Source organism: Podarcis muralis, chromosome 5, assembly GCF_964188315.1.
Source record: "Podarcis muralis chromosome 5, rPodMur119.hap1.1, whole genome shotgun sequence".
NCBI classification, from domain to species: domain Eukaryota; kingdom Metazoa; phylum Chordata; class Lepidosauria; order Squamata; family Lacertidae; genus Podarcis; species Podarcis muralis.
Genome location: NC_135659.1, coordinates 78,620,433 through 78,635,825, shown reverse-complemented (window position 1 = coordinate 78,635,825; position 15,393 = coordinate 78,620,433). Strand labels below are relative to the sequence as shown.

General features: G+C 43.1%; 1 protein-coding gene across 4 annotated transcripts; it reads right to left on the bottom strand.

Moving 5' to 3' along the window:
* Positions 1-5,327: 5,327 nt before the first annotated feature.
* MANBAL (mannosidase beta like) lies at positions 5,328-13,424 on the bottom strand. Of its 4 annotated transcripts, none has more exons than XM_028735017.2 (3): positions 13,340-13,424; positions 12,083-12,276; positions 5,328-5,910 (listed from the first exon to the last, which is right to left on the bottom strand). In XM_028735017.2, the coding sequence occupies exons 2-3, from the start codon at positions 12,230-12,232 to the stop codon at positions 5,803-5,805; spliced, it is 258 nt and encodes an 85-aa protein (XP_028590850.1). In that variant the 5' UTR covers positions 12,233-12,276; positions 13,340-13,424; the 3' UTR covers positions 5,328-5,802. The 4 variants fall into 4 exon arrangements, with proteins under 4 accessions (XP_028590850.1, XP_028590853.1, XP_028590854.1 ...); XM_028735020.2 differs by having other exon boundaries at positions 12,083-12,273; positions 13,340-13,394; XM_028735021.2 differs by lacking the exon at positions 13,340-13,424 and adding an exon at positions 13,121-13,227 and having other exon boundaries at positions 12,083-12,273.
* Positions 13,425-15,393: the final 1,969 nt, after the last annotated feature.

Genomic DNA, 15,393 nt, shown 5'->3' with positions numbered 1-15,393 from the left:
AGCAGCCAATTGCTTTTGTTAAATATACAGTGGTACCTCAGGTTAAGTACTTAATTCGTTCCGGAGGTCTGTACTTAACCTGAAACTGTTCTTAACCTGAAGCACCACTTTAGCTAATGGGACCTCCTGCTGCCGCCACGCCGCCGGAGCACAATTTCTGTTCTCATCCTGAAGCAAAGTTCTTAACCTGAAGCACTATTTCTGGGTTAGTGGAGGCTGTAACCTGAAGCGTATGTAACCTGAAGCATATGTAACCTGAGGTACCACTGTATAACTAAATAAAATAGGTGCAATCACTTAGATTTCTCAGGTTGGGGAGTTTCTTTGTGGGCTTGAGGTGTGCACTGCCTTCCTGATTGCTTACGGCCACACATGTGACCAGTCCAGGAATCACCACCCTTGCTCTAGTTTGGTTTTGCTTTCCCTCAGCCACATTGTCTCCCCAACAACATGATCTGGTTGGGGATACCCAAGGAAGGAGAAATCACAGATTGGGTGTGTGTGTGTGACACAGAAGCAACAGCCCATGGAAACAATGGCTGTGAAAAGTGCCACTGTTTGAAGGACTATTCCCTCCTGCTCTCTTGAAAACAGGGGCTGCTAACCTGTGGCTTCTCAGATGCTGTTGGACTCAGTCAACATGGCCAATGGTCAAGTATGATTGGAGAGTTGCAGTTGAGCAGCATCTGGAGGCAGTAGAGGCTGGTGTACTGGGGGAAATGGGGTAATGCCCCACCAACCTCAAACTCTCCTCAGCCAGCCCTCACCTCCCTGCCATCTAATTTACAAGCAGTGCAAGAGTTACAACTATCTGCCAGCTTCCTCCTCTTTCTTATTCTCAAAGTTTGTCCATGTACAACACGGCTGGGAAGATGGGGACAAAACTATAATTTCTTGGCTCTGCCTATCACTGGCTCTGGTCTCACCTAAAGTTGCCTCTGGCACTGGCTTTCTACCCTACCAATCCCTATGGGCACCAGTCCCCAGTGTCTGGAGGGCCACCCCTGCCTTAAAATACACAGCTAAGAGGCTAGGTGCATTTGTACTTAAAGAATTGTTTTCCGGTTTAATGCTGACTATATCCAACAGCAAGTCTTCGAACCTTGCCTCCCTGCATGCAACTGTCCCAAGCTTAGGTAAAGGTAAAGGGACCCCTGACCATTAGGCCCAGTCGTGACCGACTCTGGGGTTGCGGCGCTCATCTCGCTTTATTGGCTGAGGGAGCCGGCGTACAGCTTCCGGGTCACGTGGCCAGCATGACTAAGCCGCTTCTGGTGAACCAGAGCAGTGCACGGAAATGCTGTTTACCTTTCCACCAGAGTCGTACCTATTTATCTACTTGCACTTTGACGTGCTTTTGAACTGCTAGCTTGGCAGGAGCAGGGACTGAGCAACGGGAGCTCACCCCGTCACGGGGATTTAAACCGCCGATCTTCTGATCGGCAAGTCCTAGGCTCTGTGGTTTAACCCACAGCGCCACCTGCATCCCGAGCTTACCTGAAACGACACCTCTGGAAATAAAGAAGTGTGGCCCTTTCAGGTCCCAGGGAAGGCCTGTAGCTCAGTGGTAGAGCATCGACTTTGCATGAAGAAGTTCCCAGGTTCAAGTCCCACCATCTCCAGGTGGGGCTTTGAGAGGACCCTGTCCGACACCCTGCCAGGAGAGCTGCTGCCAGTCAAAATATTGAGCTACATAGATCAGTGTTGTGGCTCAGTATAAGGCATATTCTGTGTTTCAATGTTCCTAAGCGACTCGTTGGGGTTGTGTCCTGGTTTGCTTTCAGAGAGCATCCAGACAGCTGCTCAGGGACCTTGGGAAGGGGTGTGGTATATAAAACAAATGAATGAATGAATGAATGAATGAATGAATGAATGGACACTCTGAATCCCTTGCATTTGAACATAGATATGCCTTTGCCAGCAGGGCATTCCCAGTCCATGTACATTTTCAGCACCGGCATGTCGCTTTGAAAGAACCTGCTGAGAGGCAGCTTGAAGCCATCCATTTCTGATACCGAATCGAGAAGAAATCAAGGCAGGCACCTGTCTGCTTCAAAGCAGCCCAGGGGCGTCTTCCGTTCCTCTTCCACACTGCATCCGAGTGAGTGCATTGGAATGAAAGTAAATGAGGTCTGAATAAGATTAATAGGGATTTAAATGAACTGTGCCCACCAGGATTTTTTTGGTCATGAGCTACTTATTACTGGGCCTCAGGGGATTGTTCCACCAGCGCAGGAGTCCCACAAAGGCACATTGTTAACATAATCACTTTCACTCGAAGGGACAATAAATGTAGCTAGGTCATAATGAAGAGCGGCTGATTTGTGGCGATGTGTTGCAAAGGGAGGGTGGGGAAGGAGGAAAAAGGAGGAGGGGAAAGCCCACCCCCACCCTACAATATGCAAATGTATTTTCTGTTAACACAACACAACCTACCTGCATATTACTGAGAGGGAGAAAATGGGAGTCCTGGAGAGAGAATTCGCTGCAGGAATCTGGGGCGTTATCCTCTGGGAACCTCCCAAGTAGGCCTGGCGAAAATGAGTTGGAAGGAACGCAGCAGCACAACTGGGCTCAAGCAGCATTTTAATTATTGCTCCCTCCTCTCAGAGAAAAATCATCCCATGAGAAAGAATTTAAATTAGGCTGTAATCCCAGATCCTTACCTGAGAGTGAGCCCCATTGAACTTAATAGGACTTATTTCTGAGCAGGCATGTATAGTCTTAGTATTCTCTTCAAAGATGGGAGGACGAGAGTTAGGTGCAACATGAAGATGGTAAATTCCAGCCCTCCGGCGTATTAGTGTTGGGGATTAAACTGAACCTGAGGCTCTTACGCAATACATTTTATGACAACTCATGTTTAATCATCCCAAGGAGCAGCTTTTTTTGCACCTCTAATTAAAATTTTGTCTTACCAGAGTCCATTGGATGTGATTTTTTTCCGCTTTGCTGATTTGTACATGACTACATGACCTGGTATGTAGCCCTCCATGCTATTGCCATGAAGAAAATTAGGGAGAAGGTATTTTAACAAAGATTGCTGTTAACTACACAGGACATTAGCTGACAGAACTATTTTGTTCTGGGCAGGAGTGGTGGTAATGAATGCTGGTGACATAATTTTAAAAAGCCTTTTCTTTTTAATACATTCCTACTGCTTGTATCATACATTTTGCAAAGGCCTTTTGCTAAAAGCAATAAATACGGCTGTGTGTTCTTTGTGTGGAGAACTGGATTCAATGGCACCTATGAGAACCTTTTATTGTTTCCATTATTAACTGTAGGGAGACAGAACTCCTAAAAAAAGAAAAGAAAAGAAAGAAAAGCCAATTCTAATTTCTATATAGATTATGCTAATTCTCTCAATTGTCACAGAAACTTCCAAGGGCAATAAAATGAGGAGTCAGTGGAGGAAATCTTCCATTCACCTGAATATTTCTTTTCAGTCTTGCAGTATTTAGGCTTCAGGAGAGCTTCTTATTACTAGAACATCAAAAAATATATATGCTGTAGTACTTCTAGGTTACCAGGCATGGCCAAACCTGACCCTCCAGCTGTTTTGGGACTACAATTCCCATCATCCCTGACCACTGGTCCTGTTAACTAGGGATGATGGGAGTTGTAGTACCAAAACAGCTGGAGGACAAAGTTTGGCCATGCCTGGGTTATACGAAGAGAGGTGGCTTTAAGGATGCAATGTGTGATATGACCTCATTTAATAATGAAGAATGGTAAAACAGGCCACCTGCACTTATTATCCAGGAACAGCAACAGTGAGTGTTATTCACGTGAAGCTGCTAGACAGGAATACTAAAAATACCAGAAAGCTACTGACCCATAACAGAGACCTGTCTTTTATAGCACCCAGGAAGGAACCTTCGGCAACTTATCTTTATGACACCAGCAGATGATCCATTTCAGTGAGACTAAAATTCTGATATTCATTTGTTACAAGTAGTCTTTAAGCTGCAGAACAGGTAATACTGGAGGTTCTAATATTCACAAAAACAAAGACTTTCTGGAGAAGTTCGAGCAGGTTATCACCCAATTCAGAAAAGCCCATACACAAGAAAACACAGGTAGAAGAAACCAACCTTCATCTCTTTGGGTGGGTAGCCAACTGAATTCCTAGTAACTCCCTACAGTGGACAAGATGGAAATGGTTGCCTCTTCCCAGAGGGACAATAAATACAGAAGGTTTGTAGCCATCAAGTACATTACTGGCGAGAGAACCAAAACGTGGTCAAAAATATGAGGACCGCATCTAACTGGACTTGTATCAACTGCACCTCAGAATGTTCATCCAGTGGAACCTCAGTTCACGAACGGCTCCATCGATGAACAATTCGGAACCCGAATGCTGAAAATCCAGAAGGAATTGCTTCCATTTTTGAACGCACCTTGGAAGTCGAATGGCTTCCACTGCGTGTCTTTCTATTTTTCCCCAATGGATTTTGCTGGCCACCCACTGATCCTTGGTTTTCGAACGTTTTGGAAGTCGAACGGTCTTCCGGAAAGGATTACGTTCAAAAATGAAGGTTCCACCATATGTCAATTTTGCTCTTTCAGGCTTTTCTCAGTGCTGAATTCAGAATGGAACTGACAACCACCCACATGCCCCAAGGTGGTTAAATCAGTCCCAAAAACTTTGGTTGATACAGGATGAAAATATAATACACAAAACGTCAGCTAAGATGATGACATTTTTAAAAGGATAAAGCAGCCCACAAGGCCTGTGTGCTCATAGACAGAGGAGGTGTACAACAGCAAGGAGTATAGGGCATATTTTCTTCCAGGAGCCTGTTCCCCACCTTTCTGCTTCCCCTTCCTCTGTTCCGCAGCTTGTTTGGAGGTCTGAGTCCGCTCCCCTAGAGTTTTTTCCTAGGTTTGCCCAAGCACGCTGCCCAAGCAATCTTTTGTTTCTCAGTGGCTCCATTTTGGCTACACTGTCATCATAACTCGGTACGGCTATCAAAGGGAGTGACGAAGGCCATGTTACTTAACAGAACTGAAACCTGCATATTAGAGGAAATTTTAGAACTGCCCTACAGTTACCTCTACTGCGAGATTTCACTACTACTCATCATTCATGGCATATGAGTTACAGTTCCCATTCATTCAGCCCACCTGAACCTAAAAAAGAGAGTGCTCAAATACATCTCAAAGCAGGGATGACAGAGGTGACTTACTCATGTAATTAGGCACGAACAGTAGAGGGAAGACAGTTAATCTGGCTGAGAACAAATTATCCAAGGGAAGCTATATTCACAGGAAGATAATTAGCAGCAGTCTTTTTTTAAAAAAACGACGTGAAAACACACCCATTTGGATATAAAATCAGGTATATTAAGCACATCAATGGCATACAAAATAAGAAGCTGTAGGAGCTGATCCCTTTCATCAATGACACACAAAAAGAGCTGTAGTGAATGGTCCCTCTGTCTTTTAGAAGTATGGAGAAATGCATTTTGTGGGGCCAAAACCCATTTCATGGGACCTGCATTTTGCATCTTGAACATCACAAAAGAGATGAACTGCTCCCTCCAGGCCCCAGTAATCGCTAAGATCTTCCATGCTACGTAGGTATGTCCAGTAAACCATACATGTATTTACAACAGATCAGATGAAACAATAATCTTCAAGCCATTTTAGGAAATACTTCCTCTTGACCAGAAACAAGAATATGCACAGCTTTCCCAAAACTGTGTTACATTTAAGTTGTACTTCATCAATGTAGTCTTGAAGAAAGCTCAATGGTCGATAGTAACCCTGTCTTGAAAGTTTCATCATGAAGCTGTTTTACCGCTTCTTCTTGGTTTCTTTCTTGGGTTTCTTGCTCAACGATGCTGTGGCAGCTTTGGGTTTCTTTACCACTTCTGAAGTTTTTGTCTCATAGTTTTCGGTGTCCTGTTAAAAGTTTGTTAAGGGAAATAAAGTCAACAGAGATTTTGTTCATAGGGTGACAGCACACTAAAAGCATGAGCCCCTCTTGTGTTATTTATTGGCATATCCCAAGGCTGTCATGGTGGGAAAGAAAGTGGGAGAGAGCAGTTTTTAAAAAATCTAATACACATTCAGTTGCTTAATCCCTAGATGCTTTACTTTCACATTACTTAAGCAAGAAATTCAAAAAATTGCTTATGTAGACTGATGCTATGAATATTTTCTCGAAAGCAGAATCACATACTGAGCAATTACTTCCAAGAAAGTGTGTGTAGGGTTGCAGGCTTAGAGAATGCAGGGTGGCAACAAGAGGGACTTCTTGGTGGTGACTCCTCAATTTATAGAACACTCTCTCTGAACAGGGTCACTTGCCTCCTATTTTACTGTCCTTTCGACACCAGTCAAATATTTTCTTGTTCTCCCAGGTCTTTTAAGATTTTAATGTTGTTTCTACGCTTCTAATTTTAGTCTCTGTTTAATCTAATCACAATTAGTCTTAACCTGCATTTGGAGTTGTTAATGTGATTGTGCTGATGCTCATACCTGTTTTTCTCTCTCTTGTTGAATGGCTGCATGCTTTAGAATAGTTTGCATTTTGTATGTTTTAATATTTTATATTGAATTGCATGTCACCTGGAGGATCATCACACGAGGCGACAGGAATATCTAACAAGCAACTACTAAATAGAGCTGTGTATGGAAAAAAAACCTTTTTTTTCAGAATAGGAGCGCTTGTTCCTAAGCTCTTTAAATTGAGTGAGTAGGAAAAAGAAAGAGCTGGGAAGGGTGAACTGCCAGCAGCCAGCCAAAGATGCAGAAAAAGAGAAAATAAAGACCATGCTAGCACTATGGGTTTTGAGGAAACTGGAGGAGCTGCAAAAGGATGGAAATGGATGCTGCGCCCCACACACACACACACACACACACACACACACGGAGATGGGGTGCAGGGAGGCAAAAGCTATGGAAAAAGGAGGACTGGTAGCAGGCAATCTCTGGTTAAAAGTAGTATCTCAGCTAGGTGGATTTTGTTTTTTTGCACATGCCTGTAATACACCAAAGTATCTTTTCTTTGCTATTTTGTCAATACAAGCATAACGGCACATGCCTAAAGGGCTTTCTGTGATAAATACAGGAGGGACAGCTGTGTTAGTTCATTGTAGCAAAAACTGGACTCTAGTCCACAAACACTCATGCCATTATAAGTATGTTCATATTTAAGGTGCTGCTGGACTCCATGTTGCTTATGTATAAAAGGATCATTCCTGTATATACTGTACATACAGAGGGCAATAAAACATGTAGATTTGGGCTTGGCAGGTTCTTTGGCATGGTGAGTGAGCACAGATGTCCATCTTTAGGACTGCTCAATTCTGTAAGTTTCAATGCGTAGGAATTTCAAAACTTTAATAGAAAAAACAAAACCCGGCTATTCAGGTCACCAAAGCAAATAGATGTAAATGAAGATTTAAACTGGAAAGGCAACTGTAGAGAGTAATTTCAGATTTATTCATCTCAAATTAAAATAAAGAACTGGAAAATTTGTTAACAACACATTTCGCCCATTGATCAACTGGGAGAGACGATCGCAGAAAACATTTCTGCTATGGGAACCGACATCTCATCCTCTTGTTAAAAAAAGGAGGAAAAAAAAGAATAGAGAAGAATCTCACATGCATGGGAACAGAGCCAGGCTCCTGGAAGAAACCACACAGAGACTGCTTCCCCTCATTAACCAAGCTTTGGTTTAAATATGTTTTAGGCTTCTAGAGTGTCTCAAAATCCATGTGTGCCAACTGGGAAAGGCCATAGAAAAATGGCAGAGAGATCTGTGGTAGCTTCCAGTTTCTAAGAAAGTGGTCCAAACAAGACAGGGGGAGGAGAACAGCTTGATAGTATCTTTATCATCAATGAGCTTGGCTTGAATCTTTCTCAAGTTACAGAGCTATTGCAATTCACACTCACGAGGCATTCCAAGAAGGGAGACTTGGCTTGCTTCCTAAGGGATGTGATTCACCCACAGGAAGCTGGCCAAAAGAGTTCAACACTCTAGGGAAATGGGGAAGGAGGCATTTATTATTCAGGGACTCCAAGTTCATTGCAGCTGCAAGAAGATGACTGCTGCCTTCTAATCTTCAATCCAAAGAGTCTTTTCAAAAGCTGATTCCCCTACATGTATGGAGGTTGCCTGGAATAGGAAACAGGCTGGAGCAGGCAGAGTTGGTGTCCTAAATAAGGAACATCCAGGCCTGCCTATTAGCTTATTGTTCAGAATCAATATAATTTGAATCAGAAATACAACAGTGTATTATACGTAGCCTTTCCTCCCAAAGGAACCCACCTTCAGCTTTACAAAGATGTCTGGTTCCGCCATAAAGTACACTGCAATACAGCCCTAATTCAAGTGCTCCAATTATTCAATTCTCCAGCCATTTTAGGGAGGTAAAACTCATTTATTAAATAATTTACTAACCATACTTAGGGAACGCATTGAAAACAATTGCGCAGTAATACCAATTTTTGGAAATAATTAGGAAAACCCATTCAGCACATGCAATGCTCTGGGCACTCCTCCTAAGACTGCACCCCATTGAACAAAGTAGGGTTTAGTTCCAACAAACACATGGCAAACTCTCAACAAAGAACCATAGCCAATCCTGGTCTATAATGAATGCGCTTTATCAATCTTTCTTTTTCTTTATTAAATTTATACGTAGCCTTTCCTCCCAAAGGAACCCACCTTCAGCTTTACAAAGATGTTCAATGCATGTGTCAGTCATCAGGCGGTGCTGAGATTTTGCAGAATGTGAACTTCTAAGCTCTCCAAAGTGAAGAGTTTCCTCCCACAAAAGCAAGACAGAACATGAGAGTCCCCCACATAAGCCATTTAAGAAGCACAAAGAGCACAGGAAAAGCCCTGCTGAATCAGACCAAAGGGCTGTAGATCAACATTTGGCTCCATAGTGGCTAACCAGAGGCCAATGGGAAGCCCACCACCTGGCCATTAGCACAACAGCACCCACTCATGTTCCCCAGAAAATGGTATTCAAAAGCGTACTGCCTCTGATACTGGAGATAATGACTGTTGTGACACTATACTTTAAAGGCAATGGGGACCATCACTCTCATGTTTCTGATCACTGTCCAGTACAGAATACTGAACACGATGGTCCATTTTATCTGATCTAGAATCATAGAACTGCAGAGTTGGAATCATAGAACTGTCTTGAGGTATTGGGTAATCATCAATATGCAGCTGGCCCATACAGGGATCAAACCTGCAACCTTGGCGTTATCAGCACTAAGCTCTAACCAGCTCAGCTACCCACTGCATCTAGAGGATGTAAAAGCTGGTGATCCTCAAGGCTTGTGCACCACATTAGCTCTGTTAGATGCTCCAAGAATTCCAGCTTTTGTTCTCAAATCATTCCAGCCTGCACAGTTTTAGAGATTAGTTAGAATGCTTGATGGCAAAAGTGTCCTTTTTCATCCTAAAATGTATATTATAGGAAAAAACTGCTGAATCCTTTCAGGTCAACCCACAGATTTCTCCCAGCTCCTGAACATTTTGTGATGCAGACGTACAGGAGCATGTATGAATCAGTCAGGTGTTCTGCTGATGCAGCAATATATAAATGTAGCTAAACTGCAGGTGCATCATTTAGGTGTGCATGGGGCAGGGCTGGATGATGGGGAAAAGGAGGTGATTCCTGTGTAAAAGCTGTGGGGCTCGGGACACATATTTCAATCACTTTGTTGACACTTCTCTTGCCATGTTGATTTGCTGTGAGGAAAGCTCTCTAGGCCTAAGACAGGATAAATATGGGCTGACGCATCTGTTAAGTACTGGAAAGTTTATTTTTAGGCTACCTACGGAAGATGGAACAGTTGCCATCCAAGCCCTCCCCCCAAAAACAGTCCAAATGCTGCCACACATATGGTCCACAGCTGGTTTTCTGACATATTACCCCCCCTCCCCCAAAGTAATACTATATCTACATTTATGAAACACCAGATGAAAGGCAGAAAAGATGAGTCACGTCAAAGGGACACCAGGGAAAAGGATGGCCATCAGCAGACTGGAAAAAGAGGCATAAACTTCTGTTTTGGGCAAAGGTTGCCAATAGTTACAGATGCAGCTGTAAGCGTCACCAGGCCCGCAAAATTAAGTCCAGGCTGGTTAGAATAACTATATTCAAAGCCAGAATCTTCCATTTGCAGTTTTATCTATTGAGTAGATCAGAGAATGATCAAGTAGTCACTTCTGAAACAATCACAGGGCACCTGTTGGAGCTGCTGCTGCTGGATATTGCCCAGCTAGCACTTACCCACAATAGAGCCTTCTTGGTGGTGGTTCCCTGTTTGTAGAATTCCTTCCCTGGTGAGGTGTCTCTCTCTCCCATATTAACATTCAGGAGGAATTTTAAAATGTTCCTATTTACCTAGGCATTTGGTGGCTGAAAGATACTGTTCCTGGTAACCTTGAAATTATCAGATGTGAGGGTATGTTTTGTTTTTAAATGTTTTTAGATGGTCTTAATGTTTTAAACCTTTAAAAAAATTTAATTGTACTGTTTTATTACTTTGCTGCTTGCTGCCCTGGGATCCTTTGGAAGAAAGCACAGCATAGAAATTTAGTAAATAATAGTAACACTCCAGAATACCATCAACACCAGCTGTGCATTGGGTAAGCATCAACCAACTCAGCCAGGAATTTGTATTAATCTCCAATCTAACCATAAACCTTGTGAGCCTTATTATTGTTAGATCAAACTAGTCTTTCAATAACCTTTTAAAATCTTTTTTTAAAAACCTAAAGAAAAGACAAGAGGCAAAAAGTAGCCATTTTCAACTATTCGAAGGGATGTCACAAATTTGATGGAGAAAATTCGTTTTCTATTGCTTCAGAGGGTGGGAACAGAACCAATGGCTTCAAATGAAAAGGAAACTGGATTTAAACTAAATGCTAGTCTGATTTGAGCTGCTTGACAGTGAGACAATGAGCCTCAGAAGGTATTGACAATCCTTAATCAGATATTTTTAATCAGAGACTGGATGGACAAAGAACAGGAGGGGATCTCAAAGGCCATTTGTCCTACTCCTTGCTGGTGAAGAAAATATGTTGCTATAGCATCCTCAATAGGTAGACCTCCATCCTCTGCTTAAAAAAAGTATCTTCCAAGGTACAGTGGTACCTCGCAAGACGAATGCCTCGCAAGACAAAAAAACTCACTAGACGAAAGGGTTTTTTGTTTTTTGAGCTGCTTTGCAAGACGATTTTCCCTATGGGCTTGCTTTGCAAGACGGAAACGTCTTGCAAGTTTGTTTCCTTTTTCTTAACACCGTTAATACAGTTGCGACTTGACTTCGAGGAGCAACTCATAGAACGCGGTGTGGTAGTCTTTTTTGAGGTTTTTAAAGACTTTGGTGATTTTTGAAGCTTTTCCAAAACTTTCCCGACACCATGCTTCGCAAGACGAAAAAAATCGCAAAATGACAAAACTCGCGGAACGAATTAATTTCATCTTGCGAGGCACCACTGTAGTCTCACGCCATCAGGAAGGTTTTCTTAGTGCTAAGCAGAAATCCTGGATCTTGTAATTTTAAGTTTTTTTGTGATCTCCTCTGGAGCAACATAAAAACATATTTGCTCTACCATCTTGTGCAATACCCTTTCAAATATCTGAAGATGGCTTTCCAATCGCCTTTGACCAGATGTCAAAGATGACCTTTGACCAGATGTGAAAAAGCCAGATGTTCTCATTGACCAGATGTCAAAGAGAACAACAACTACCAGACTTTTAGAAGACATTTGAAGGCAGCCCTGTTTAGGGAAGCTTTTAATGTTTGATGTATTACAGTATTTTAATATTTTTTGGAAGCCGCCCAGAGTGGTTGGGGATGCCCAGCCAGATGGGCGGGGTATAAATAATAAAATTATTATTATTATTTTTTATTATTTTAAACACACCCAACTCCTTCAACCTTTCTGCATATGACGTGACCTCCAGAGACCTCACCATCTTTGTCACCCCCCTCCTCTGGACACCTTCCAGTTTGTCAATATCCTTTTTAAATTACCAGGCTGCAGAATGAGCAATTTCACTTTTTCGATCTGCAGATAAGAACGCCTTACCATTTTGTGTGTCTTTGGAATGGGAAGGATAATGGCCAGTACGCAGATGAGTTGGAAAATGGCACCAAAGAAGAGGCCATAGTGCAGGATGTTCTCCATGAACGTAGGCTCTGGGATTTCAGGAGGTGAGAAGTCCAGCTCAGCAGCCATTGCACAAGTCCACAAGTCCACCTTCAACAATTTCCGCTTTTCTGCTTTTGCAACGAAAAGAACAAACGTTATTTATTAAGTGCTATTTATTGTTTGTAAGTGGCTTTGAGATTCATTTGAATGAAAAGCAGCACAGAAATACAATCAATCTGCGAAGTTGCCGCCAGTCAGGAATAGAATATACTAGGCATGGTGAGCAAAAAGCCTGACCTGGTATAAGACAGGACCTCTATGTTCCTGTGCGTGTTTCTCTGCTAGCAGGATAGTTTCATTTCAACTTAAGCTAGAAGGATGATTTTTATGTCTGAGTAGAAAAATCTGTGTGACTTCCTTCCCACCAACTTCAAACGCTACATTTGTTTGCTATCAGAACTGTCAAGTTGAAAACCCCATTTTGGAAAACGCTCCCACTGATCCCATGAAAGGCTCCAAGGGAAATATTTTTGATGCCTTGCCTGTGCCTCCTGGTGCAGCAGCACGTTTGCTTCCACTGTCCTAAACCCACTCCCCATTTCCAGAGGGTACATTTTTAAAAAGAAAGAAAGAAAGAGAAAGAAAGAAAGAAAGAACACTGAAGCAATAAAATAACATTTCATGACCTACTTCCCCTCTTTCAACCTCTGTGAAAGAACCAAACTAATTGCTAGTTATTCTGTGGACAGGGAAAGCGGCACTTTTAAGGCAGTTAGGAAAGAGAAAGAGGTAGGGATGGAAATTAATAACAATAACAATATTAATATAGCTTAGTGGGGTTAGAGCATGGTGCTGGTAACGCCAAGGGTGCAGGTTCGATCCCTGTATGGGACAATTGCAATTTCCTGCATTGCAGAGGGCTGCACTGACTAGATGATCCTCAGGGTCCCATCCAACTATACAATTCTATGATACCTGGCGGCGATTTAATGCAAACGTAGCTTTGGTGTCCGGTTTGCACCGAGTTGCATGCATCGCCTAAAAACAGAAGAGCTTTTCTTTTCTCCCCCACCCCCTTTCACCGCAGGCGTGGAGCTGGAAACCTCCCCCCCCCGCCCCGCCCCCCATTCCCGCACAAAGTTCTCCTAGGCGCCTCGCCCCACTCCTTCTGCCCCACCAAAGCGTAACCCTTACCTGCAGCCGAGCCTCAGCCCCCGGAAGTGCTTCTGATCACTCTAGGAAGCGCTTCCTGTTCCAGCGACCCTAGCAACCGCCGCCGGCGAGGCGTTGCCAAGGAGGCCGCGCCTCCCGTCCCACGGTTCAGGCTCGCTTCTCGACTGGGAAAATGCTAGCACCTTAGGCCAAGAGCTTCTGAGCTGGTGCAGAGTGCAACTTTCGGGAACTGCAGCGCCCTTGACCTGAAACGGTTTAGCCGTCAAACCTTATGGGCAGAGGTTGCTTTTGCCCTGGGGGTGCACTGGCCCGAAATCTATATCTAGCGATGTGCAAATGTTTTAAATCTACAAACCGATCAGTTAGCGAACCTAGAAGTGCAAAGATTGGGGAAGGGTGGGGAATCACTTGTCCTGGAAACAGGAACCGACCCACGTAGCAAAGCGGGATGCGCCCCGGCTAAGCTGACCTTGAAATCAAGTCAGGAACCAGCCATTTTCTATATTTTTTAGGTGATGCTTTTGTACCTGCGACATGCCCCTATCCAGAGGTTCGAGATTTATCACAGCTGCGTCAATGCATAAGCAGGCAGTGTGGCGTATAGACCATGTGCGAACACTTCCTCATATATATATATGTCCTATTGCAGTATGATAATGGTGGTGGAAGCTAGCAAGAAGTGCACCGGGCCATTTTGAAGATCGTTTGGGAGAGGGGCAAGCAAGCATTACTTGGCATCACCTTGCTGCAAAAGGACTTCTCCGTGAGCAGCTGAAAGAAACAGGGTGCCAAAGGGAAGAGGCTGGTGGCAGCAGAGGTTGAAGTTTGCCGCTGGAGCTATGTGGTGCCTAATGCAAATTCCTGGGAAGGTCCAGCTATCCCACAGCCACTTTGAAATATTGCTAAAAAAACAAGGAAACATTTGTCTCATCCACATAATGGTAAAATATAAAGTAATAGTGGTACAACTGGAACACCAACAAACTGTTAAACAGTGACATCTGCTGGTGAGTAGTGGTGGTTTTAAGATTTCAGAAAATGCTCACTGGGTTGTCCCCCGCCCCTTCATTTGAGAAAGTGGTCTCTGGTCCATGAAAGCTTATGCTGAAATCACTTTGTTAGTCTTTAAAGTACTATAAACATTTGTTGGTTTCGTTTATTTATATTTCCAATCCATGCCAGAAAAGAGATGTGTGGCAGGTGACAAGATTCAAAACAACAATTTAATTACCCTACAAAATGAAATGTAAAATATTATAATACTGAGTAAGAGTTGAGCGTGGCATCCTCACTCAGGCTAACCCAATCTGCTTCCATACTAGACATTTTATCCTGAATTTGTATCATTCACGCTTAAAAACACCATGCAAGTGTAGCATACTAAGATATGTGTTCAAATAGTTAAGCCTAGACTTGTTCCATCCAGCTAATGGTGTCAATTAGCACCATTTCCACCCCAACTGCCATTTTAAGCTCACTTTAACCCACTTTGTTTCCCTTCACTTTCCATACTCCAAACTCTCTCCACACCACTCAAAACACAAACACCAAGGATTGTTTTTTGCAAAATGCCTTCAGCTGATCATGTTTGCTTTTCCTTTTTTCCAGCAGACCCCAATTAGCTTTGAAATGAGCAAGAGAAAGACACTCTTAGATATTGTTTCGAACTAGAAAGCAGCTTAAGACCAGCTCTTTGTTCCACAAACCTTATTGAAATGACAACCCATATGCTGCTATCCCCCCCCCCCAATTAGGAGAGTCATTTTAAAATAAAAGTTCCAACTATTTAATCCTCTACTGCACTTCTAGTTCCCCCCACCTCCACCAAGAGGCAGGATGTGGGCAATGAACTTTTAAATGTTAATTGCAATTTCCTTTTGTGTGTGCAAAAGCACATGTTTACTAATTGGATTGATAAAACTGAGGAAAAGGACAAGCAGTGGAGTGGGTATAGCTATAGAGCATATGGGTTTGGGCCAAAAGCAGTACAGAAAACATTAAAGGGCCAGTTCCAGTGGGGCCAATGGTCAGGAGAAGCAGCCAGGAGCTACTTAAACAACATTGTTGCATGCCAC